A 27,259-nucleotide genomic window follows, 5' to 3' on the forward strand; every position below is an offset into this window, starting at 1 on the left:
CCCCCCCTCCCCAGTGCACGAATTTCGTGCACCAGGCCTCTAGTAGGGAAATAAAATAAGATGTCAGAAGAGAGAGACCCCAAAATAAAATAGCTATAAAAAACTGCTTGCTTAGAGAACTATGGACTACAGGTCTGCAACTGATATGGCTAGGTGGTGATTTCAAGGATGCAAGTCCTTTCTTCACTGTTGGTCCACTGTCCTTGATAGTCACCTTCAGACCATGGCATTCTACAAGGGGAAAGGGCTGGAACAAACATACCCATTCTTCTAATAGGCACACATCACTACTATTCACATTTCTTCAGCCGGAACTTAGTGAAATCACCTAGTTATAAGGGAGTCCAAAAAGTACTTATTTTCCCCCCTAGATGTAAGGTAAATGTAACAAGCTAAAATATGGTGTTCTATTACAAAAAGACAAACGAGAGAATGGAAATTGAGAGATGAGTAGCAGTCTCTGCCAAAGAAAGCACAGAAATGTTTTGAATTCCACAATAATGCAAAATGCCTAGATTCCAGTGGTGAAACTGGAGATGTAACTGGGCAAACCAAAAAATTACTTTTACACATCTACTCATTGACCAAAAAAACCCCTCAAACATAGAACAAAATTTAAAAATTAGCCCTGGCTGGCTTGGCTCAGTGGATAGAGCATCGGCCTGCAGACTGAAGGGTCCCGGGTTCAATTCCGGCCGAGGGCACATGCCTGGGCTGCAGGCTCGATCCCCAATGAGGGGCGTGCAGGAGGCAGCCGATCAATGATTCTCTCTCATCACTGATGTTTCTATCTCTCTATCCCTCTCCCTTCCTCTCTAAAATCAACAAAAATATACTTTAAAAAATTAAATTAGTGCTATTTATTTTCCTTTTCTGATCTAAATATTTTAAATCTTATTTAAAGCAAATTAAACATGCACCTGTACCTAATAAAAATCAATCATAACCATCACACAGAATCAGAAACTTTATTTACTAAAACACTTCACATTATACTGTTATTGGACAATCATTTATTTAAAATATCCTAAATACTTACAAAAATAAATCAAATATTGCTTCTATTTTTCAAGTGTCAAAGTCTTTGCCATGGAAAATAGAAAGGACCTTTTATAAACTAAACATTACAATTAAGCTACATCACGTTTAATAACTGCACACCATTGTCTTTTGCAGTTGTGCTTTAGTGCTTTACAAATTCCCAAACGACGTTTTCGCAATGTATAGGTTCACAATAAGACTGTATACATACAACCATATACACTCATTTTACACAGGAATGGTTCTTGTTAAATATACACAGAGAGAACCTAACACGGTAATATTGGGCCCTATAAGCCACCCCATAGAGCCAGGTGTGCCACTATACAGTAACAGGTATAGGTGTACAAACATTATCTAACATTCAAATCAGCACTCCAGTATCCAAGATGATACCTTCACGAGGAATGCCCAGTTTAATGTTTCTAGACAAGAATTTAATTCTTTTCTTTTGTTGTTAAATCTCACCCGAAGATAATTTTTTCCATTGATTATTATAGAAAGTAGAAGGGAGGGGAGGAGGGGGAAGATAATGGGGGGAAGGGGAGAGAGAGAGATAGAGAGAGAGAGAGAGAGAGAGAGAGAGAGAGAGAGAGAGAGAGAGAAAGAGAAAGAGAAATATTGGCTGGTTGCTTGCCACATGCACCCGAACCTGGACTGGGGATCGAACCTGCAACCCAGGTATGCACCCTTGACAGGGAATTGAACCAAAGACCCTTTGGTGCATGTGCGAGTGCTCTAACCACTTAGAAACACTAGCCAGGGCAAGACATTAATTCTTAATCTATACTAAATCATTAGTTCAACAGCCTTATTTATTTAAAAAAATACAGTGAACTTAAAATATTTCTCAATACTTTAAGTTAATTTCAGGGTAAACATCATTGCCATATGTATATATACTTTTCATTTTAAAAAGAGAAAGTAATATTAATTACACAACAAATGCTCAAAATAAAGACCATTTCCAAATGGTCTGTGGTTTTACTTTATCATCACTGGGACATTCAACTCATTACCACATAATAAATGCTAAATTTCTCTTCCCTGGTATATGCACTTAAGCATCACTTATAACACAGACATATATAATTCATGGTTTATGAGGAATATTTATAATGCTTTACCACCCACAGGGTGTCAATCTCACTCTATTAACCAGATGTGGAAAACAATCTCACTTCTGATCAATTCCTGAATTTCCATATGATTAATCACAATAATATAGAACTTTAAATTACATTAGTCTCATATAAATACTTAAGTATCAAGCAATTTAAATTCTACTTATAAACTAGAAAAGTAGTAAATCACAAAATTTGCTTTTTCTCTATTAAGATAAAAGAATCTAGCTTATTCATAAATTGCACAAATTACGTAGAAATTCCAAGTATAATCGAAAATTTGTGAGCAATTGAATTGTGAAAATATTAATTTATTGGCATTGATGTTTTACAATAACTTTCAGTAAAAGGGAGTTTGACAAGGTTGTTTATTTTCAATTATAAGCAAGTAGTAAATACCAAAGGAGCTCATGTCTTACACTGACCAAAATATTCTAAAATGCCATATATTTAGAAAATTTTAATTGGCATGCTAATACATTTTCATTTCACCAAAAGTCACAGGCACACAGAGACTATAAGGCTATATGAAGAAGCAAACCAACTATAAAACTGCACTGAAAAAAGACACCAAAATCTAAGAGGTAGTCAACAGAAGTAACCCTGATAAAACAAAATATCCTGACAGATGTGCCCTAATCTAAGAGACCAAAATACAGTATGGAAGCAATTCTTGTATTTTCAGTAATTAAAAAAAAAAAATTACTGGTAGAGAATCAAAAAACCAAGAATCTAAATGAGTAACATTGCAAATGGAACAATATTTATATTTTCAAGGAAAGGCTAAGAATAAACTCTAGACCCAAGGAGGTCTACAACCTGCAGGCCAAATCTGACCTAACACCAGTCTTTGTAAGTAAAGTTTTATTGCAATACAACCACACCTATTTGGTTTACATACGGTGTATGGCTACTGCTTTCATACGTAAGGGCAGAGCTGATTTACCTGCTACTGATCACATGGCCAACAACACCTAAAGTTACTACTATCTGCCCCTTTACAGAAAAGTGTGCTGACCCCTGCCTGGTCTATGCACAAGCGGGTAAGTGTGCAGCTGCTGAAAAATACTGGAAAGATGAACTATGAATGTCACAACACGAGCTATTCCACTTTAAGGAATGCAAATGCTAGTTTTGCCACAATTCCTTTTCATACTGAAATAGTCCTGACATTTTTTTCTTTTTACTTTTGTGGTCTAACAGCAAGGAGTGTTTCAATGTTGTTATAAGAAGAGTTAGCATGGCACTGTCCAGTAGAACTTTCTGCAATGATGGCAATATTTTATATCTGCACTAATTCTGTAGCCATTAGCCAATGTGGATACTGAGCATTTGAACTGTGGCTGGTGCAACCAAAAACTTAATTTTAATTAGCTTAACTAAAATTGCCACATGTGGCTTGTGGCTACAATATTGAACAGCGCATATTTTACTCATCTAATTAAAATTCCAACAAGTAACTCTTAAAAAATGAGAAAGTAACACCTTTGAAAATAACGGGCTTTGGGCAAAAACAAACTGAATACCATAAACACAGCCCAAGACAGATTGTTTACTTATTAAACAAAATTAACTTGATCCCAAATTGTTTCATTGCTGCACCATTTCTTCTTAGGAGGCAAAATTATTATAGCATTTTTAGCAGAAATCCTGATAATTTTATGCTTAAAAGTAAAATAATTGTTATTAATTATATTAAAGAGCATGTGGATGTTTCACACAAAGTATCACTTTATACTTTTAGCTTGTTTCCCATCAGAAAGTCACCTCTCATTAAAATCAGTTTATCCATTTATCCTTCCCATTTCCACCCTGCCGCATAGAAGCTCTTTTTATAGTAGGTAACAGAAGTATATAACCTCTTCTGAATCTGTGAAACTTCCTATTAGTCACTTTGCTATAGCAAAGTCATTTCAACAATCAAAACTTCCAAATGTCATATCTTCTACTTCACGATAAGATATACCTATTCAATGACAGAGTTAGAGGCTACAGGTCAAGCCTTGTATATATCAAGTAAAAAAATATAACTCTTGTATAGTTCTACATGTGCCTACCTTAAGGTTATTTTTATATGGACCAAAACAATAAAATGAATATAAATGTGTTTTTAAATTACTTATTACTGATTACACATTGCAAATTAACCAAGTTACTGACACAAATGAAAACACTAAACTAAAATATACAAAGTCAATTTGAAATTATAATAGTCTCAAAACACAAATGTTTAGATGGGTGCCTAATTACATCTTCTAATTATTCAAATGTGCTCCCTCAGAGAAATAGCTAATTGTAAAATTTGTTTTCAAAGTCAGCCAGCAAACTTAATTCCGTGCCTCTTGAACAGCTGATATCCAGCATCATAAACATCTTTTTCAGTCTGGTAGTTGGTTGAAAGACACAAACTATTTTAAGGGCACTTCTGCTTGTTGTCTTTAGCGGTTTAATCAGAGGTTGCAGCAGGAACTTTTACAGAGAGGTTTCTTCGGGAGTTGGTGATGTGCCGCTGCTGTGCTAGGAAAGACCGTGCAGGAGGACATGCAGCAGGGTCTTTGCCAGCCCCGCTGCTGCTCACAAGTCTAGATTCCATCCCCAGTTTCTGGAATGCTAGACTCTGAACAAAAATAAATAAAAAATAAAATGACTACTTAGAGTTAGATTTTAAAGTGCTTTTTACATACATAAAGTTATTTAATCCTCGAAACAATACTACAAAGCTGGTGTTGGCCTCATTTTTTAATTTAAAGAATAAGGGTGCAGAAGTTAATCTGGTACTGCTAGTAAGAAGAAAACAAGGGCATAAAACCTAGTTTCTCTATGTTAAGCCATTAAATATAAAATCATTAAAAACAGCACCTTAAAATAATGCTCTAAAACTAACTTTAATTACAAGAACAATTAAAATAAAAAGGTTCCAAAGCAAAATTTTGCATTTGGGCAATCACTCCACCCACACTGAGCACCCGTAACACAATATAAAAGCTTGGGTCAATGGTTACCTAAGTGTAACCCCTGGATTAACATTAGCACCAACGAGAACTTTTAAAAAATGTAAATTCTACCTATAAATGCTACCCAAACCTAGTGAGTAAGAAGCTCTATAGGTGAGTCCAATATTTTAACAATGTCTTCAGATGCATGCTTAAGGAAAACTAAGAAAACAATCCCATTCAAAATTGCTTCAAAAGAGTAAAATACCCAGGAATAAATTTAACCAAGAATGTAAAAGACCTATACTTGGGAAAGTATAAGACACCAAAGAAATAAATTGTAGGAGATACAAATAAGTGGAAGCATATTCCTTGTTCATGAATTGAAAGAATTAACATCATTAAAATGTCCATACTACCCAAAGCAGTCTATAAATTCAATGCAATTTCTATCACGATACCAATGGCATATGTCACAGAATTATTCCAAACTTTTATATGGAACCACAGAAGATCCCAAATAGCAATATGATCTTGAGAAAAAAGAACAAAGTTGGAGGACTCACACTACCTATCATCAAACTGTACTACAAGGCAACAGTTATCAAAAAGCATGGTGCCAAGCTGGTGTGGCTCAATGGTTGAATGTCAACCTATGAATCTCAGGAGGTCATGGTTCCATTACTGGTTAGAGCACATGCCCGGGTTGCGGGCTTCATCCCCAATAGTGGGCTTGCAGGAGGCAGCCAATCGATGATTCTCTCTCATCACTGATGTTTCTATCTCTTTCTCCCTCTCCCTTAAATCAATAAAAATATTTTTTTAAAAATACTTAAAAAAAACAGCATTAATACTGGCATAAAAAAAAAAACACACCAGACATATAGATCAATGGAACAGAATAGAAAGCCCAGAAATAACCCCATGCCTTTACAACAATTAATGCTTGAACAAAGGAGGCAAAAACATACAATGGGGTAAAGCTAGTCTATTAATAAAAGTGTTGGAAAATTGGACAGATGAATGCAAAAAATATGAAACCAGACCACCTTCTTACACCACACACAAGAATAAACTAAAAATGGATTACAGACTTAAATGTTAGGCTCATAAAAATCCTAGAAGAAAACATAGGTAGTAAAATTATGGCTATTCCTTGTAGCAATATTTTTTCTAATATATCTCCTTGGGCAAGGGAAACAAAAGAAAAATGAACAAATAGAACTATATCAAACTAAGGCATTTTTGCACAACAAAGGAAACCATCCATAAAATAAAAAGACAATCCACAGAATGGGAGAACATAATTGCCGATACATTTGATAAGGGGTTAATATCCAAAATTTATAAAGAACTTATAAACTCAACACCAAATAAAAATAAACAATCCAATTAAAGAGCAAAAAGGACATATGGCCAACAGACATATGAAACGATGCTCAAGTTCACTAATCATCAGATAGATGTAAAGTAACACCACAATGAGATATCAGAATGGCTATCATTAATATATCAACAAATAAGGTGGGAATGAAGACTTAGTGCAGCCACTGTGGAAAGCAGTATGGAGATACTTCAAAAAATTAAAAATGGAACTGGCCTTATGACCCAGTGATTCCACTTCTGAAAATTTATCTGGAGAAACCAGAAACACTAATTCGAAAGAATATATACACCCCTGTGTTCACTGTAGTGTTATTTATAATAGCCAAGATTTGGAAGCAACCCAAGTGTCCATCAGCAGATGAGTGGATAAAACAGCTCTGGTACATTTACACAATGGAATACTAGTTGGCTATAAAAAAGAAAATTTTATCCTTGAGATAGCATGAATGGACCTGGAGAATATTATGCTAAGTGAAATAAGCCAGTCAGAGAGAGACAAGTACCATATGATTTCATTCATATGTGGAATCTAATGAATAAACTGAGATAACAAGCAAAACAGAGACAGACTCATAGATATAAGACTAACAGCTCAGGCCTGGGAACGGCTGGGGGATGGGGGAGGGATTGAGCAAAAAAAAAACAAAAAAAAAACTCATGGACAACAGTGTGGTGATTGCATGGCGAGGAGGTAGTGGAGGTGGAGGAAGGTATAGAAGGATTAATGGTGATGGAAAAAAATAAAATAAAATACAATTTTTAAAAGGGCCACAGAACAAAGAAAATAATCCATAGTCCTCTATTAACCAGCAGGATGATTAACCCATGATGGAAAAGAGTCTGGGGACACTTCACAAGTAATTTCCTTCAAAGTCTTGTTAAATTAAGTCAGATTTTACCAAATAGAGCAGGGAAGGAAAGAAAAGAGAACAAAAAGTTTGAAGGCATGAAAGAAACAAAGCATGTCTGAGGAGGGACTAGTTCTATGTGGTGAAGGATGGGGGGGGGGGGTCCTATAAATTGATATTTTCTCATTCTAAATAAGCAGCATCTACGGTAGGTTGTGCTTGTATCAATATCTATTCTAGCTGATTAGAATAACCCAAAAGAACCATGAAATGCTACTTTTCTTAAAAACATCCTACAGATACTCAGAGTAAAAAATAAAAAACATTTCAAATTATTTTATACTATTTTTCTCCTTGTAAGAACAACTACTGAGGAGTAGTCCCTGGATTTAAAAAAAATAATACACTAAAGACACACTGAGAGGCTTCAGGGAATATTAAAATAAATGCTGATTAATAGAAGCACTTCATGTTGCATTACACAGATATTCACATTTCTAAAGAAACCTTTATGGAACATAAATATAATGTTTTAACTCAAATAATGCAATTTTAAAAATATTTATGGACTGTTGCATGTACACTTCATGTGCTTTAATTAAAGGTGAATGAGTCATGAAATCAATTTACTGATTTTGAAAAAGTACAAATCAACTAAACACATTAAATTAAAATATATAGTTAATTGGGATTATGACCAACATTTTTTTAAAAAAAAAACAGAGTATGACAGAAAATACTTGAATGCAATGCACACAGAGTAATTTGTTTACATATATGATGTGTGTATAGATTGATCTGTGGTATAAAATATTATTTTCATCAATGTTTCCTGATCAAAATGTTTGATGAACACTGTTCTAAACAGCCAATCATTAGCTGAATTTCAACTCACCTTATTATACCAGGCAGAAACAATTAGTTTTTCTTCATAATCACGAAATTTTGCTACTTTACAGTCACTCTGGAAAAAGATATGAAGACTATTAAAATCCCCCAAATAACCCCAAATTACTGAAAATAGTAATAACATTTCTTTGTATGCTCATTATTGAGGGAATTTGATGAATGCATTTTGAGGTATAAAAAACTGTAGAAATATAGACTCAATCATGGAGAAATGCATGTATAACAGCTTTATAAAGGAGTGAGATTGCGACTAGTAAATCTTTATTTCAGAAATTTTACTGGTAAAACAGGTATTAAAAAACCAAAAACAAAGCTCACAAAAACTAGCGATTCTTATGCTACTATCCTTTATATCTAGAAAAAAGTAACAACTGGTTTAGGTAACAAAACAGAGCTGCACCTATTTTGAAAAGTAAAAACTAAGGAGAAGAAGGATGTAATAAAAAATATTCCAGAAAATCCTTTAAATCTCCTATAAAGCTTAGCATGGGTTTTTATCTCTCAGTTCTTAATGACCTGTGTACTAGACTGCCTGTGGTCATAGTTACAAGCCACCTTAGTGACTGACATCCATTTCTTAATTACTCTAATACAACTACTTGTATTATTTTACTGAGTACCAGATATAGTTGATTCATTAAAAAAAATTATAACCTTAAAACATTTGAATGTTTTCACAGCAAGATGCTGGTGATACAAAAAGCATACAGAAAATGAGGGAGGCAAGATGCCTTTCTTCTGGCTCACACCAGCTCCAGGCAAACACTCCCCAAGAAAGATGGCAGATAGAATAACCTCTGCTATTTACCTTATTCTTCTTTTTACTTCTTTCAGTGTACAGATAAATACACATAAATTAAAGGCCCAAATGCTGTGCCTTAACTGTAGTTTTTCCTCAGAGCCCTAGAGGTAGAGGCACCACTCTGTCATCATACATGTTAGGGAGCTGCATTTCAAGCACCAACAATGCTGTCCATTCTCACTGGCTTTTGATGGGAAGTGAATAGTCAGAACGACTTAGATTTCAGAGACTCAGTCCAAGTTTCGTTACTTGGACCAGAGAGGAAAGGTGATCACTTTTTTTTTATTTTTTTTAGAGAGAGAGAGAGAAACATTGATGTGAGAGAAAAACATCGAACGGCTGCCTCCTGCACACCCCCTACAGGGATCATGCCGGGGTCCAACCCCAGCAGGTCCAGGGGTTCCCAAAGGCGTAGATGGAGTCGGCGAAGAAGGAAGGACACGGAGACAGTGTTCAGTTGATCAGAAGCCTAGCCAGGATCTCCAGCCAGGATCTCCAGCCAAGTTCTGGTCTGGATCTCCAGAGAGGTTCTGCTTAGGGTCTCCAGCCAGGATCTGTGTCCATGTTCTCTTGCTAGGTTCTCCAGGTTCTCCAGCCAGGTTCTGTAGCCATGTTCCCTCGCTAGGTTCTCCAGCCAGGTTCTGTCCAGGTTCTCCAGCCAGGTTCAGTCACCAGGTTCTAGTCAGGTTCCTTGCCAATTTCTGTAGTCAGGTTCAGTCCAGGATCTTTTGCCATGTTCTCTCACTAGGTTCTGTCTCTAGGTTCTGAGGCCAGTTTCTGTCCAGGATCTTTTGCCATGTTCTCTCCAGCGAAGTTCTTCTGTCTCTAGGTTCTGTGTAGATTCTGTGCCTCTTGGTTCTGTCTTCTAAGTTCTGTCTTGTTACATCTGTATTTATACCAGTTGGTTCCAATCCTATCAATCTCTATTCCAAAGGTTAGGGCGTTTCTTATCTCCATTCCAGGGAGTAAAGATTATGTAGCTTAAGCATGATTGTTCGTAGTTAAAGTGATTAATTACCCGCCTGGCACTTAGTTGAGGGGTTTTATTCCTTCCCTAACTTCAGGGGAAAATCCCTACCTGGGGAAACAACCTTTCTCAGAGACCTTGGTTAAAACACAGAGTGCCAAGAAGGTGAGCAAACGTATTAAGAACAGTATGCCATATATGCCAGGTCCCTTGAAACAGCAAGCATGGACCGGCTCCCAGCAGGATCAAGCTTTTAATCCAGGCATTGACTACCCTGACTGGTAATCAAACCAGCAGCCTTTAGGTGCTTGGGATGACACCCAACTGAGCCACACTGACCAAGGAGAAAGATGATTACTTTAAGTTACTAATAAAGCTGACAACTTGGCTTCTGATTTATGTTAATATTTAATGGTGGGAGTACAGAGATATAAGATACAGCCTCTCGCCTCAATTCACAGCCTTCTAGCCTAATTCAAAGAATGATACTGTGTAATGAATTCATGAGTTCACAGTACATGGACAAACTCTGGAGAGAGAATTAAGGGAACACATCTGAGTTGAATCCTCAAGAATGAATAGCATTTCTGCAGAGAGATACCCGCTAACCAGTGCTTTTTATAACAGCCAATATGGCTTGAACAGGAACTTATAGAAAGTACACATAAGACTGTTGTATATTCTGAGTATTCAAGTCTTTAAATCTTTAAACAAAATATTTTTACCACAGCCCATATCTACTGGCTCAGGAATAACATAAGAAAGTTATAAGTGAACATAAAATGTTTCTTTGAAATAAAGCATTCCTAGTTGATTCAAATTATGAATTATGAGAATTTCAAGGTGAGTATATAGAATTCAACAGGGTTCTGCAATTATCCATATGTGATTATGAGGAAGTATACACTGACTTCAAGAATAACATCAAATCTTACCATAGTATTAAGAACAGTAGCTTTGTGAAGCACTTTGCAAAATAGAACATGCCCAATTATAAAAATCTAAGAATATACAATTTGATACTGACATACTTATACTTCACCCAGTTAATAAAAATAACATAACTACTGATATAAAAATAACTCTAAAATTTAAAAATGTTACTACCACCATAACTTTGCATGGTCAGTAACAGACTGGCACTTTGTTCAAGGGCTTCCTGGGATTTTGAAGTACTTCCTTCTCTCAGGAATTCCACCTAGTAAGTTTGTTTGGGTCCCCATGAGGATCAGGGAGAAGAGATAAGATAAATTTGATGAACTGAATATAGTTCTCTATTTAAAGGCAAGCTTGGTTTCTTTCTTTCATTTACTTTTTTTTTTTTCTGAATGAAGTCTCATCCACATAATTTTAAAAGGAGCATGATAGTGGAATATATTAAAAACTTATAAGAGACATCCAGAGACTGGCTGTTAGGAGGGAGGGAGATACAATGCAGCAGGGAGCACAAACTGCAGAGACCAATGTTGTGGGCCAGTGAGATGCTCTGCAATGACCATACAGTGCTAAAACAGAGTATTTCTAACTTCTTGTGAGACTTGATAATTAATGGCTAATCTATGTCAATAGTTAATTATCAGGATTATACAGAATAATAAGAGGAGAGGTATGAATATGAAGTTTTACCTCCAGAATCTCAATTCTTCTCTCTTTCTCTGCCAACTGCTTTCTAAGCAGCATTATTTCAGCTGATGCTGGATTTAATTTAGGATCTAAAGTTTTTATAACCTGTTTAAAGAAAAAAAAAGTATGTTCACTTTATCTTATAAATTGTTGAAATATAAGAACACAGTCTACAAAATCAGTGTAAGTAGAAAATTATGCAGAAAGTGATCCAGCAACTAACTATAATTTGTCTCATAATTTAATTTGAATTACAAAATAACTTATTCTATAGGTGAGAAAGAGAATAAAAATTCAGTACAAAATGAAAAAATCCCCATCTTGAAATCAAATGTCCCTTCTCCAAGGCTCAATAATCAGGGATAGTTATTTGGCCGTTATCAAACCTTGAGCACTGAAGTCTTGAAGCATATCAAAAATGAGGGAGGTAAGATGCCTTCTACTTTTATATGCCTTAAACATTTTTTAAAATGTTAAAATGAATTCAGTAATTATAGTGAAAACTGCCGATTATACAAAGTAAGAGTAATACACACAGAAATTCTTAGCAACAATCTTTTTTACTATCTAGTTAAATGTAGTAATTCAATACATAAGATCAATATAATAGATATTGGTGATTATTTTCTGCAAACACTGGGGTGCCAATCATATTAAATTACTAAAAGTTGAGTAAAACTCAGACGTTTTAGCACAATGTTGTTCTGAGACTTTGCTAAACTATGTATAAATCAATTTAGAAGCATCAGGAATAAATTACAGCAAAATCAAGTTGCGGGTAATAAAGTCACCTGTATATTGTAATTAAAAACCCATTAAAATATTTAAAATTATTTAATGAGTTAGGAAAATATTGTATGTAGTTACAGATGATAGAAAAAAAGAGTACAAAGGTAATGTGCCTAACAATTTCTGCTGTTCATTCAAAATGATTTACTGAGTGCCGAAAGTGGCAGGCACAGTGACAGATGGGGGTACAGCAAGTTATGAGAGACATGGTGCCTGCCCTCACGGGATTCACATCATACACACAACATACAGAGTTTAAATTATAATTTAATTACAAAGAAAAAAATCATAATCTGTTAACTCTAGTGATAAAAAGTATGGTTGTGACTTTTCTATATTTCCTGAATTTTCTATAATGGACATATGTTACTATTTTAAACTCTACCCCAAATAGTGTAAGAGGGGAAAAAAAAATCATGTTTACCAAACAAGTATCATTTTTTTTAATGTGAATATTCAATAATGGCAAGAATATGGTATTTTGTCATTGCTCTGTTCAATTAATTATAGTCCTTTTAGAGTATCATTTAGAAATACAGAAAAAGCATCTTATTAAGAAGTTCTTAACCTTTGACCCAATAATTCTATTTCACCCATTAACCTAGGAACAAGGTTATGATAAACCAAAATAAGTCAAAAGCTTTCTGAATAACTATGTTGCCTATAGCCTTATTTCTAGGAACAAAAAAAGAAAAAAGAATGGAAACAAGCTATTTTCAACAATAGGATTACAACTAAATAACTGTGATATATTATACAACTGAATATTATGTCACCATTCTTTTACTTTTGCAAAGTCTGTTCTGTAAGTGTGATGTCTGTCTTGCTTAGTGCTGTACGACCAGGGCTTAGCATAAGAGAAACTCAATAAAAATCAAATTACATTTATATTCCATGAGGAAATTCTTTTACGTTTAAAAAACACACAAATCATATATGTGTATATTATGGTAAAGAAACATAGAGAAATATCCATTGAAAAATATACAGTGTTAAGGTAGTATTTCAAAGGTTAACAGCAGTTGTATCTGGGAACCTTTCTATGCTTTATATTTTTACTAAAGACACTTACACTTCTGAAACAGAGAAACTGAACTGTGGCATGGACTACCTCCTGAGAAGCTGAGTGTGGCTATGTACCTGAGCTCTGCCCACTGAGGTGAGTGGAAGTGGTTTACACTGTTTCCAGGTCTGACCCCATGACCTACCTCCCACACAAGCTATGCTCACTCCCTCATCCACTAGTTGGAGAATGTCAAGTGAACTTGGGAACTGTATGTTGAAGAAGGTGGTGCCTCTCTCGCTTTAAGACTGAATGACTGCATGGAGCAGAGTGCCTCCCCCACTGATGACTAGATTTCATGTAACATCCATCTTGCTAAGCTTTAAGAAGATCTTGCAGTTTATCTGCTACTGCAGATACTATTTATGCCTTACTGAATATTATATAAAACATTAAAAGGGCAGACATTAGCAATATTATAAAACTTCATCACAAAATTCTTTTTTTTTCATTCTGTAAATTGAAAACAATACATTGACATTTTGTGAAAGAACACTTATAATTGGGAAAATATATGGTATTCATGAAAATAAAAGATTTTATAAGAATATCACTTACAGATATTTAGTAAAGAATATAAATAAAAAGAATAATTAGTGTGGTGAACACTAGAAGTATATAACTGCCTAAGCTAGACTAAATGCTAAAATACTTTCAAACAAATTTAAAAAGCTAAATTTTCACAAAAGGCAAACATGCCTTCATTTTAAAGCTAACAATGCCACATATCATAGTGGTCATTTTCTCTAAAGAGGTCACTGCTGTCCATGCTTAACTGTTTCTGTAAGCCATGTGGTTGTTTTACCTGAGGCTGATGAGTGAGAGAGAATGGGAGGACTGACCTGGGCAAGACAGAGAGTGGGGAAGGAAGTGACGCAACATGGAAACAAGAAGAACAGTACAATCAGGTGGAACAGACCTACTTAGCACCTGCGTCACAGAGGCGGGGGTTCTGTAAGACAGATGACTCACATTTCTTGCTTTCTCTAAATACATTTTATATCGTTCCTCCATTGCTTTCATATCTTCATCTTTCTTCTGAAGAGCAGCTTCAAGTTCATTGATCTTTTGTGCTATTGTTGAAAATGAAAACAACCGATTACTCCCTGTTTAAAATATTCCATCCTCACACACAAAAATATACATTTATCACATTTATTTTCTAGGGACTCATAAAAGAACTTAAAAGAGAAACCTTTTATTTATTGTTTGTAGTGAATTTTTATCTAAAACTTTTGAATTGCAACCAATACATCCTCGATCATATTATTTTTTTCTTAAAAATATCTATAATCTGCTTTATTTAGCCATTTCTCTTCTTTCAATTAATTATTTCAATGAACAAACATACCTTACAATTTGAGCACAGCCATCATGGGAAAGTAAAACATTCTTTTATACAATGTTTGAAGTTCATTTTAATCTAATTTTAAATCCTTTAATTTATTTATATTTTCACAGTATTAATGCTGTATTACAAAATGTTTGATACTCCTATATATCATAAGTTCATTTTACTAGACTTACTTTTTTGCATCAACATTAGATCATTTATTACTTAAATCACTAAAAATTATAGTAGCACTTATTTGCAATGTATGTATCTATACTTTGTCTAAAAACTTATACATAATTCTTGTATTTGTAAACTAAAAAGGGCAAGTCCTTAGAACCAGGTTTTTACAAATACCTACCATTCTGGTTTACATCTGGCTGAAGATCTTCAATGAGCTCTTGTTTCTTCTGTAATTCTTCATGTACCTCTGTTAGTTTTTCCCTAAGCAGTAGAAAGAAGAGCAAGGAGCTTTGGAGCCAAACAGATTTAAGAATGAAAACTGGTTTTCTGCCACATAACATTCGTGGACTGTGGGCTCGTCACTTTCTGATCCTTACTCTCCTCACCTATGAAATGGGAATAATATCTGCCAAATATTATAGGGATTGTTGCGAAGAGGTAAATTGGTTGGCACATGATGGGTGCTAAAAATGTGCAATTATTCCCCCTACAAACTTTGCTTCCTAAGAAAGTTAAAAGAAGTATTTTATAGGATAAACATCCCTCATTTCCACATAATCTAGTGCTGATTTTGCCAGCTCTGTAAACTCTTCAATGGCATTAGTAAATGAAAACTGTGCGCATTGGGATCACTGTCAGGCAGGCTGAGCCTTCTAGCACATTTTTCTTTTCACTTTTTAATGGCAGTGGTGAACATTCAATTGGCATCAGGGTATTTGTTTTCATAAAACAAAATCAGAAAAGGATATTAACTTTAGATCCTTTTAAAACCCTTCCCCTCTCATATTTGAAATGAAATACCAATTTTACTTACATATGAGCTTCCAACTTCTGCTTTAGGTTGCTGGACTATAAAAATTAAAAACAGTTGCTGTAAGATAACTATTGTGGCAATAATAAATTTTCCAGACATCAGAATCACTTTATCTCCTCTTGAAGATATATTATTTAAAATATAAATGTGCTAAAAATTTGTATTTCTAATATTAAACTTTTAAAAACATAGAATTTAGGTATTTTTCACTTCAAAGGGAAAGAAGAATAGGAAATGAAATAAGAATACAATAGTAGAAAGAAAATGCTTCATATTTCTGAATACAATGCAAATACAATTTGAACTTGAAAAACAGAAAATGCAAGCTGAACGTGATATATGGAGGAGTATCAAACACTGAAATGGCTACAGAATCATTTATCCTATATAATAAAAGGCTAATATGCAAATTAACCAAATGGCAGAACGACCGGTCACTATGATGCACACTAACCACCAGGGGGTAGACCAGGGGTGGGCAAACTTTTTGACTTGAGGGCCACAATGAGTTCTTAAACTGGACTCAGAAGAAGGAGCTGCGGCCGTGTTTCCCGACGTTGCCATGTTAACACTGCTGCTGGTGAAGGAGCGGAGGGGAGAGCAAGAGAGCCCTCCGCTCTTTTGGCTCCGTGGGCCAGACAGAACAGCCGAACGGGCCAGATTCAGCCCGCGGGCTGTAGTTTGCCCATGGCTGGGGTAGACACTCAATGCAGGAGCTGCCCCCTGGTGGTCAGTGCACTCCCACAGGGGGAGCGCCACTCAGACAGAAGCCGGGCTTATGGCTGGCAAGCACAGCGGTGGTGGTGGGAGCCTTTCCCACCTCCGCAGTAGCACTAAGCCATCAGTCAGACATCCCCCAAGAGCTCCTGGACTGCGAGAGGGTGTAGACCGGGCTGAGAGACTGCCCCCTCCAAGTGCACCAATCTCGTGCACCAAGCCTCTAGTTAAAAATAAAATGTTTATGATTTTAGGCCTTTAATGAAGAATGGACTGAAATAACTAACTTATCTTTATAATAAACCTTTAACATTATAAATGCAAACACTTTAATATTAATATAAAAATGAAGTCATTAGATTTTGTTAAAAAAATCAAATTCAAAACATAAAATTTCCTCTTTAAAAAAAAAACACAGAAATTTAAATTGCAATAGTAGTTCTGTATCACCTACTAAATAGCTGTAGAGCTTAAAAATATATAATTTGAGCCCTGGTCAGTGTGGTTCAGAGGTTAGAGCATCGGCCTATGGACCAAAGGGTCACACACCTGATTCCTAGTCAAGGGCATGTAGCTAGATTTATGGTTTGTTCCCCAGCCCAGGTCAGGATGCATGTAGGAGGCAACTAATCAACGTGTCTCTCTCACATGATGTTTCTCTCTCTTTCCCCCCCAACTCATTTTCCTCCCTTCCTCCCACTCTCTCTGAAAATCAATGGAAAAAATATTCTTGAAATATAATTTGGACACTAACACTATTTTTTAAAAGATAAATTTAAAATCTTAATCCAATATGTACTCCCCCAAATAGATCCAATTTTTCAATTATTCCCTAATGTGCCTAAAAATATATTTGTATTAGAGAGGTTACAATACCGTATATATGCACATATGAGATGCCGCCATGCATGAGACGATTTCTATTTTCCAAGCCCCCAGGAAAAAAAGAAAAAATCATATAAAGCATAAAAAAGACAGAAAGGAAATGTAACCCTTTCAATTTTCCTTTTCATCTCTTTATTCTTCTGAGTTTTCTCCCTCCCCCAGCCCCTCATCAACACAGGTAGAATCACCTAACACTCCATCTAATCAATGTCTACCTAACACACAATTAGCCCTATCTTCTTGCTGTTTAGTTAAATACATCCCTCCCTCAATTATTACTTCTTTCTTTTTTCCCCTCTATACATAGAGATCCAACTATAGGAACACTGCTAAGTATATTTAGGCTGTTTGATCCTTTTTTTAAAAAAAATTGATTTGAGAGAGAGGAAGGGAGAGGAGAGGGAGAGAAAGTTAGAAACATCAATGATGAAAGAGAATCATTGATCAGCTGCCTCCTGCACACCCCCCAATCGGATGGAGACTGCAACCCAGGCATGTGCAATGACTGGGAATCTAACCATGACCTCCTGGTTTGTGGGTAAATGCTCAACCACCGAGACACACCGGCCACGTTGTTTGATCTTTTTTAAATTCTTTTTTTAAGTTCTCTTATTTCTGCTCTCAAAATATATGCTATCAAAACCCATTAGAAATGGCAAGGTCATGAGCTAGAATGGAAGGGGGCAATGTCTTCAAGACTGCATTAAGGTTTCTGTCCTTTTGAGGTCTGCTCTTTTGGTAGAAATCATTTTCTCATTCTTCTTTTTCTTATTAAAAGTTTTCCTCAATTCTAGCTGATGCTTACTCTCACTTGAGTTTGTCTCAGGCCAGCCCTGTTGGGTTCCCAGCAAAACTGGGAAGGCCTCAACTGCAGCAGGTCTCAGTCAGGAATTGCTATGAACATAGTATTAGCTGTTGAAGTAGGACAGATAGAAATCACCTTCCAATACAAATGATCAATTTACAGGTTCCAAATTGGCAAAACCACTGCATCTGTTATGCAAATATATACGGTATTTAAGGGTGTCATCAATGATAAGGGTAGCATTTTCAAATACAAGGTTAATTTGGGCATCAGGACCTAACAGAGAGGCCAAAGAGCAGAATCACCATAATTTTTCAGGTACTTACACTTTCTCCTTCAGACTTGGAGCCTTGTTCCTGTAAAGACTTCTGGAGATCTTCAATCTGCTGCTGCAATTCTTGGATGCGCTCTTTGCTCAGCCTATTTTAAGATGAATCATATGGGTTTGTTTGTATTGAAAGTCAAAGTAGTTAAGGATCTGAAAAGGTGCATTTATGCAATGTAACTTAAACTATGTATTTAATAGCAATAACAGATGCTGAACAATGTTCTGTGGTGAGGTATAATATATAGTATATAGGAGGCTACTTTCAAGGAAATATTTAATAAAAGATGACATTTTTATCCTGAAAGCATATTTACCCACATTTAAAATTTTAAGGTACTTTATGTGTCAGTAGTAAAAATACAACATTTCTACACTGTACTTACTGGAATAAAAATTAGAAAACTAGCTTTCTTTTCCTACAATTGCATTTTTAATGAATGGAAACTAGGTTTCCTTTTCCTATTTCAGATTTCACAGTGTACTAGAAGAGGAAGGTCACTATTTTCCAACCATTTCTTCATGACTTGTTATTTAAATTAAAGAGATTGGCACTACCAACTAATGTATATTTTTTTACTTGCCATAATCTCATTTCTTGAAAACCTGTTTTAGAGTTACCATAGTTGGAAGTTATCAGCAAGAGGAGTATCTGTCTGACTTTCTTCACAGAGTTATCGCATAATATAATAATTATCTATTGATACATCTAGCTTCCTATATTAACTCTCTAAAAGCTAAAAATTAGTATCTCCAGTTTCAATTGATATTAAACTGTGTCAGTAATATTTAATGGTCTCTTCAGAAAGCCAAAATGCATTCTTCATTTTACCACAGCTGATGTAATGTGTGCATACAAGTATGAGAGACAAGGTTCAAGTGTCCCAGATTCCTGTGGTTTCTAAAATCCAGTGGAGGTTGGTCAAGTACATTTAAAAACCTTCACTCTTATACTCTGGTTTCTCTTCAGATCGTATAAATCTTTCGCCTTTTACTAAAAACCTTCACTCCAAGTATGCTATTTATAAAGGGAAGATTAACATAGTGGTTAAAAGCACAAGCTCAGGAATCAGATTGACAGAGGGTCAATGTAGGATCCACAATTACCAGCTGTGTAACTCTGGGCAAGCTGCTTAATCTCCTTGTAGTTCACTTCCTTACCCATAAAACAGTGGTAATCATACTTATTACTTCATAAAGTTATTATGAAGATTTACTGAGATAATACCAAAATGTGCTTAGAAATGTGCCTGGCATATAGTAACCACTATATTAAATGTCATACCTACATATATAAAAGCCAAGCGACCGGAACGGCAGAACAACTGGTCATGATGACGAGCACTGTGGCAGCCAACCAGCCCGATGGGGGCCCCAACCGGCCTCCCAAACCTCCTGTGGCCCCTCCCCACGACTGGCAGCCCCAACCCCGATCAGGGGTGGGGCCGGCCAACTACCCACAGCCTACTCTTGGCCTGCCTTGCCCCTGATTGCCCCCCCACAACCCTGGTCAGGGGCGGGGCCGATGGCTAACTTCCTGCTGGCCTGGCCCTGATCGGCTCCCATCAGGGCGGGCCAGCCAGACCCCACCCAAATTCGTACACCGGGCCTCTAGTTTTTTTTAATAATATAATATTTGAACACCTCTCATTGGTATTATGTAAGTAAACCATTTCTGTAATCCTCATAACTTGCAAATAGGTATCACCTCCAATTTACAGCTGAAGATACCAAGTGTGTATTTAAGTAACTTGCTCAGAAGCAAATAATTAACAAGTTTAAAAGGAAGTGGGATTCAAATTTGACAACACAATCTATGTCCCATCTCTGCACCAGACTGTAGTAGAAAGCCAGGTTGTCATCTATTCATCTGTTATATTTTCTCTAAATTGTGAAGACATGCAAACAAAATTCAAGGATAAGCAACCTGGTCAACAGAGTTTGCTAAAAGTAAATGGTAGTGAGAGACTAAAAACAACAACAAAAATTAATCTTCTTCTAAAAATCCTAATTAGCCCTAGCCAGTTTGGCTCAGTGGATAGAGCATCAGCCTACAGACTGAAGGGTCCTGGGTTCGATTCTGGTCAAGGGTACATGCCTGGGCTGTGGGCTTGATCCCCAGTAGGGGGCATGCAGGAGGCAGCCGATCAATGATTCTTTCTCATCATTGATGTTTCTATCTCTCTCTCTCCCTTCCTCTTTGAAATCAATAAAAATATATTTTTAAAAAATCCTAATTATGTGAACTACAACGATATTTTCCACTTCTGTGAACCATGATTTTGTGGTTGGTAATTAAATCACCGTGACTTGATCACTGTGAAGGAGTATGTCACCTTTGCTCTGTTTCCAGTTCGTTCATCTTGCGGTGCTTCTGCTCTAGCTGCTCCTGGAGTTCTTCGATGCGCTGGTTCTCAGTACCTTCCTGCTGCAGGCGAAGCATCTTATTTTCATGTTGCAGTCGAATAAACACCTCCCTAATGTTGACAAGTAAAATTTGTTTTTCAATTGTTTTAAGTATAAGAAGTTTTACATTCTTAACTTTCTAAAAAGGGAAATGCCTGGCAACTCAATACCTGTCGTTTTAAAATTTTACCAAAGCTTCTGAAAGGTTTTAAAGAAAAAACTATGTACATTATAAGACTATGTCTCAAAAACAATTAGTAAATATTTTAAAGGTAAAGATGTAAGATTGTGCTACATATTGTTAAATGACTATGGAAATTCCTGAAATACTTTGTATTATTTTAATTTTACAATTTAGAAACTATTTACCAAAGCTAATATAGAGCAAATTCTTAAAGAACATGTAAAGGAAAAGCAATAGATTTAAGAAACCACAGTTGGTACACAATATTTAAATACACTTTTATGATAATTGCAGTCATATGACTATCTCTAGATATTTTTGTTTTTAGAGAAAAAAATTATTAAAGACTTACATACACATGTTTTTTAAATACAAATGATAGAAATTATCCTACATAATAAAAGGCTAATATGCAAATTGTCCCCTTGGGAGTTTGACCGCTTGCTATGACGTGTGCTGACCACCAGGGGGCAGCGTGGAATGAAGGAAGGCCCCATCCGGCAGCCTGGGAAAGGAAGGCCCTGGCCAGCAGCCGGCAGCCTAGGGAAGGAAATCCCCGATGGGTCCTGATCAAAAGCCAGGCCTAGGGACCCTATCCATGCATGAATTTCGTGCACCAGGCCTCTAGTCCGATATAAAAAAGGGTAATATGCAAATTGATCCTAAAAGCAGAACATCTGGGAAAGACTGGTCACTATGACACTCAGGGGGCAGATGTTCAATGCAGGAAGTACCCCCTGGTGGTCAGTGCGCTCCCACAGGGGGAGCTCTGCTCAGCCACAAGCCAGGCTGACGGCTGTCAGCACAGCGGTGGTGGCGGGAGCCTCTCCTCCCTCCTCAGCAGTGTTAAGGATGTCCAACTGCAGCTTAGGCCTGCTCGCCGCTGGCAAGTGGACATCCCCCTAGGGCTCCCGGGCTGCCAGAGGAATGTCTGACTGCCAGCTTAGGCCTGATTCCCCAGGGAGCGGGCCTAAACCAGCAGGTGGACATCCCCCGAGGGGTTCCAGGCTGCGAGAGGGCACAGGCAGGGCTGAGGCCCCCACTCGGAGTGCACAAATTTTTGTGCACCGGGCCTCTAGTATTAAATAAAAAAGTAACTATCAACAATAAAAATATATTTTAAAATGAAAATAAATAATGCAGGCCTACCTGCTCCCCTCCTAAGTCCCATTCCCCAAAAGAAACCACTATCAATCTCAATTTTTAGTCTTCTGAATGCTAGCACTATAACCTTAAAAAATAGGCTCATATGGCCATTTAAAAAATATTAATAATATCACTAAATATTAACTAAAAAGTACAAATGGTTTCCTGTCTAGCATGACCAAAAACTGAAATAAAAATCAACAACATTGTAAACATTATGCTTAGTGAAAGAAGCCAGTCACAAAAGGCCACATATTGTATGATTCCATGTATATAAAATATCCATTACAGGCAAATTGAGAGACAAAAGTAGATAACTGGTTGCCTGAGGATGGACATAGAGAAGAGGCAGGAGTGGGGAATAATTGCTAATTATATAAAGGTATATTTTGGAGGAATAAAAATGTTCTGAAATTTTACAGCAATAATTGTTGCAGTTTGTGACTATATTGAAACCCACCAAATTCTACACTTTTAAATAGGTGAATCTCAATAAAGCCATTTAAATAGAGTTTGCAGTACTGAGTAAATACAGCTGTCATCAAAGAAAGGAAAAGCATAAAAATGCCAGATTAGTCAAATGTCTAAGTAAACGTAGCACTAAAATCCCAAGATAAAAAATGGGTCAAGAGGAACCTCTAAAATTTGTAATTTAACTTCTGCTTAATCCTCCTTCTATTATTGGCAGCTCCTCTCCTTTTCTTTTTACCATCTGGATTTGAATGCCATGTATTAAGACTTTTCGTAGAGTTTGAAAGAATAAAGAAAAAAAGTTCAACACAATAAAGGTCATACTATAAAAACTAGAATAAATGAGTTAGTTTGTGAAATTTTACTTATGATAAATTTGAAACTGGTATAGTAGCAATAACAAGCTGACTTAGAAAGCTTAAGCAGTGCTGGCTGGTACTGCTCAATGGACAGAGTGGTGGCCCGAGCACCAAAGGGTCAAGGGTTCAATTATCAGTCAAGGCCATATACCTGCAGTGCAGGTTCAATCTGTACCTGGTTGGGGTTCTGTGTGCAGGAGGCAACCAATAGATGTGTGTATCTGTCTTCCTTCCTTACCTTCCTTCCCCTCCCTCCCTCCCTCCCTCCCTCCCTCCCTCCCTCCCTCCCTCCCTCCCTCTCTAAAAACCAATGGGAAAAATATTCTTGGATGAGGACTAACAACAACAAAAAGACATCATATTTCTAATATTAAGTATAGATTATCAATTAATAAAAACAAATTTACCTATATTCCACTGGCATAATCTCAGCAGCAAGATTCTCATAACTTTTTGCAGCAGATGCATCTAAATAACAACAACAAAATAGATGAATAATTAAGTATTTCTACCATTAAAAAAAACAAACACGTTTCTAAATTCGACAAAATTTACCTGTTTGGTTTAGGTGATCCTGTTGTACTTGTGAACACCGAAGCTCTTCATTCGTTTCTTTCAGCGTATCACGCTGTTCTATTAGTCTCTAAAAAAGAATTATTCATATAAGCAAAATTTTTAATTATGCCCACAGGTGGTATACTTTATGCTTACAATAATTTAATATGATAATTACTGCTTATTTAATTAAAAATGGCAATGTTTTAGTTTTAGTGCTAAGGGGTAATTTTCTCTTGTATAAATCACATAACTATATAGTTTTTGTATAACACAAAGCTTGTGATCTCCCTATTAGTTTGTCTCTGAACCAAATGAATGTAATTATGCAACACAGTAAAAATATACAACTGCAGAGTAATAAAAAAAAGCATGGAGTTTGGAGGCAAATAGATTGTGGCTTGAATTCCAGTTTCACTCCTTCCTAGCTATATTATCTGGGGCAAGAGATGTGACTCTCTGGTTTTAGTATCCTCATCATCAAAACAGGAATACTGACATATACAAACCCTTGCAAAGGTGTTTTGAGCAACATAAGATAATGTTTATCAAGTACATGAAATATAGTTTTATGTGTACAAGATGCTGGAGAATTGTTATTTCTTTTTATCACTGGAGTGAAACTCTACTGAAAAAGTGATAAGTAGCATCCTGGAAGTATGAATTTGTGGCTTAATATCTAAAAATCATTGCAATTACTAACCACACTACTAAGTAACCACATCTACACTAATAAAAGAGAAACATGGTAATTGGCGTACGACCGCTACCCTTCCCATTGGCTAATCCCCGTCACTCACAGAGTAGGGCCGAGATATGCAAATTAACTGGCAGCCAAGATGGTGGCCGGCAGCCAGGCAGCTGATGCGAACAGGGAGGCTTGCTTGCTTCAGTGACGGAGGACTCCAACGTTCCCCGCCTGACGTGCTGGCCTCTCAGCTGCAACTCTAAGCAACTATGTTGCGAATAAAGAAGCTAAAAAAAACCCCAGAAACCTGCTTTACTCAGCGGAGCTTCAGCCAGCCGGACCGCAACATTGTATCAAATACATACGGTAAACAAAGGCCAGAAACCTGTTTTCAGCAGCCGAGGCCTCAGAGCTAAAGCTGGCCCAGAATAAAAAAAAGAAAAAAAGAAAAAAAGGAGCAGTTGGGAGCTTCAGTCCCAGCCTGAAAACAGCCCTCAGACCCTCACCCAGACTGGCCAGGCACCCCAGTGGGGACCCACACCCTGAAAGGTATGTGACCAGCTGCAAACAGCCATCATCCAGACTGGCCAGGCACCCCAGTGGGGACCCCCACCCTGATCCAGGACACCCTTCAGGGCAAACCAGCCAGCCCCACCCATGCACCAGGCCTCTATTCTATATAGTAAAAGGGTAATATGCCTCCCAGCACTGGGATCAGCGGAGCCGCGAGGCCTCTCAGCACTGGGATCAGCGTGACAGGGGGCAGCGCCCAAACCCCCTGATCGCCCTGCGGCTCTGTGTGTGACAGGGGGCGGGGCCCCAACCCAGTCGCCCCCCACGGGCCCTGCTCTGTGTGTGATGGGGTAGAGCCATAACCTCCCCATTGGCCCTGCCCTGAGTGTGACAGTGGCGGCGCCCCAACCACATGATCAGCCCTGCTCTGTGGGTGATAGAGGGCGGCGCCCCAACCCCCTGATCCGCCCTGCCCTGAGTGTGACAGGGGGCGATGCCCCAACTCCCCTATCGGCCCTACTCTGTGAGTGACAGGGGGGAGCTCCTCAACCCCCTGATCGGCCCTGCTCTGTGCATGACAGGGTATGGAGCCCCAACCCTCCTGATGGGCCCTGCTCTGTGCATGGCAGGGGGCAGCACCCTAACCCCCTGATTGGCCCTGCTCTGTGCGTGACAGGGGGTGGCGCCGCAACCTCCCTATCGACCCTGCCTTGAGTGTGACAGGGGGCGGTGCCCCAACCCCCCAATCGGCCCTACCCTGAGCGTGACTGAGGGTGGCATCACAACCTCCCAATCTGCCCTGCTCTGTGCATAACAGGGGGCGGCGCCCCAACTCCCCAATCGGCCCTGCTCTGAGCCCGACCAGGGGCTGCACCTAGGGATTGGGCCTGCCCTCTGCCACCAGGGAGCAGGACTAAGCCAGCAGGTCGTTATCTCCCGAGGGGTCCCAGACTGTGAGAGGGCACAGGCCGGTCTGAGGGACCCCCCCCCTTCCCCTGAGGGCACAAATTTTTGTGCACCGGGCCTCTAGTTAATACAATAAAAGACAAAAATCACATATCTCAATGAACCAGAAAAAGCAAGAATATGCAACAAACTAGGAATAAAGACTAGTCAACTCCATAAATGGTATCTACAAAACAAAACAACAGCACTAAAAAATCCATGGCTAAAATTTGCTCAATGGTGAAAGAATGAATGCTTTCTCCATAATATTAGAACCAAAAGAATGATGGCCACTCTTGACACTTCTATTCAACATAATACTCAAGGTTCTGGCCAGGACAATTTGACAAGAAAAAGAAAAAGGCATTCAAACTGCAAAGCAAGAAACAAAACTGTTCCTCTTTGTAGATGTCCTGATTTTGTATCTAGAAAATCCTAGAGAACCCACTAAAAACTATTAGAAATACGAAGTGAATTCCACAAGATTGCAAAATGCAATATCAATGTACAATAATAAGTTGTATTTCTGTATATTAGCAATAAAAATAAAAAAATAATTTCATTCATAATAGCAACAAAAATAACCAAACACTCAGAATAAAAATTTAAAATGTCCAAATCTTATATAATAAAAACTATAAAACATTGTTGAAAGAAGCTAAAAACCAAAATAAATAGAATGTGATCCAACATTTAAGGACGAGAAAGTTAATACGATTAAGGTGGCAATGTTTCCAAACTGATCTACAGATTCAGACAATTCCATCTTTAAAAAGAACTTGGAGAGCTCATACTTGCCAATTTTAAAACTTAGTGGTACTAGCATCAAGCTAGACATATAATCAGTGACAAATAATTGAAAGTCCAGAAATAAACTCTTACATTTATGGTCAAAATTATTTTTACTTTTAATAATCAATTAATAGATATTAATTTTGTCCCCCCAAATTGAGTAAATAGTACATTCCCTCTTCTCCCACTCCTATGCTTCCTAGTTTCCCTCATTAGCATCTTGCATTAGTATAGTTACTTGTAAGAGCAAATGAACCAATATTGATACACTATTACTACTAACTAATGATGACAATTTACATTAGGTTTAACTCTGCTTTACTTTTATGAGATTTGACAAATGTACTAGTATAACATATCCATCATTGCAGTCTCATGGCCAATTCATTTTTTAAAAAATATATTTTATTGATTTTTATAGAGAGAAAGGGAAAGGGAGAGGGATAAAGAGTTTGAAACTTCGATGAGAGGAACATCGATCAGCTGACTCCTGCACAGCCCCCTCTGGGGATGTGCCCGCAACCAAGGTACATGCCCGTGACCGGAATCAAACCTAGGACCCTTCAGTCCGCAGGCCAACGCTCTATCCACTGAGCCAAACCGGTTAGGGCACCCAATTCGTTTGTTTTTAAAAATATATTTTATTGATTTTT

The 27,259-nt window shown here is 37.3% G+C and overlaps 1 protein-coding gene across 3 annotated transcripts in view; it reads right to left on the reverse strand.

The window, feature by feature from the left end:
• Positions 1-954: 954 nt before the first annotated feature.
• HOOK1 (hook microtubule tethering protein 1) overlaps positions 955-27,259 on the reverse strand; it is a 64,183-nt gene continuing 37,878 nt past the window's right edge. For 2 of the 3 annotated variants that reach the window (XM_059689379.1, XM_059689378.1), the window contains 10 exons: positions 23,669-23,756; positions 23,521-23,581; positions 20,884-21,024; positions 18,549-18,642; positions 15,816-15,850; positions 15,180-15,262; positions 14,458-14,558; positions 11,637-11,738; positions 8,228-8,296; positions 955-4,782 (listed from right to left, as the gene is read on the reverse strand). In XM_059689379.1, the coding sequence (XP_059545362.1) occupies positions 4,612-4,782; positions 8,228-8,296; positions 11,637-11,738; positions 14,458-14,558; positions 15,180-15,262; positions 15,816-15,850; positions 18,549-18,642; positions 20,884-21,024; positions 23,521-23,581; positions 23,669-23,756 (945 nt within the window). In that variant the 3' untranslated portion in view covers positions 955-4,611. The remainder of the gene's footprint in view (positions 4,783-8,227; positions 8,297-11,636; positions 11,739-14,457; positions 14,559-15,179; positions 15,263-15,815; positions 15,851-18,548; positions 18,643-20,883; positions 21,025-23,520; positions 23,582-23,668; positions 23,757-27,259) is intronic. The other variant, XM_059689380.1, reaches the window with a different exon arrangement.

The sequence above is a fragment of the Myotis daubentonii genome, chromosome 3, assembly GCF_963259705.1.
Source record: "Myotis daubentonii chromosome 3, mMyoDau2.1, whole genome shotgun sequence".
Lineage (NCBI taxonomy): Eukaryota > Metazoa > Chordata > Mammalia > Chiroptera > Vespertilionidae > Myotis > Myotis daubentonii.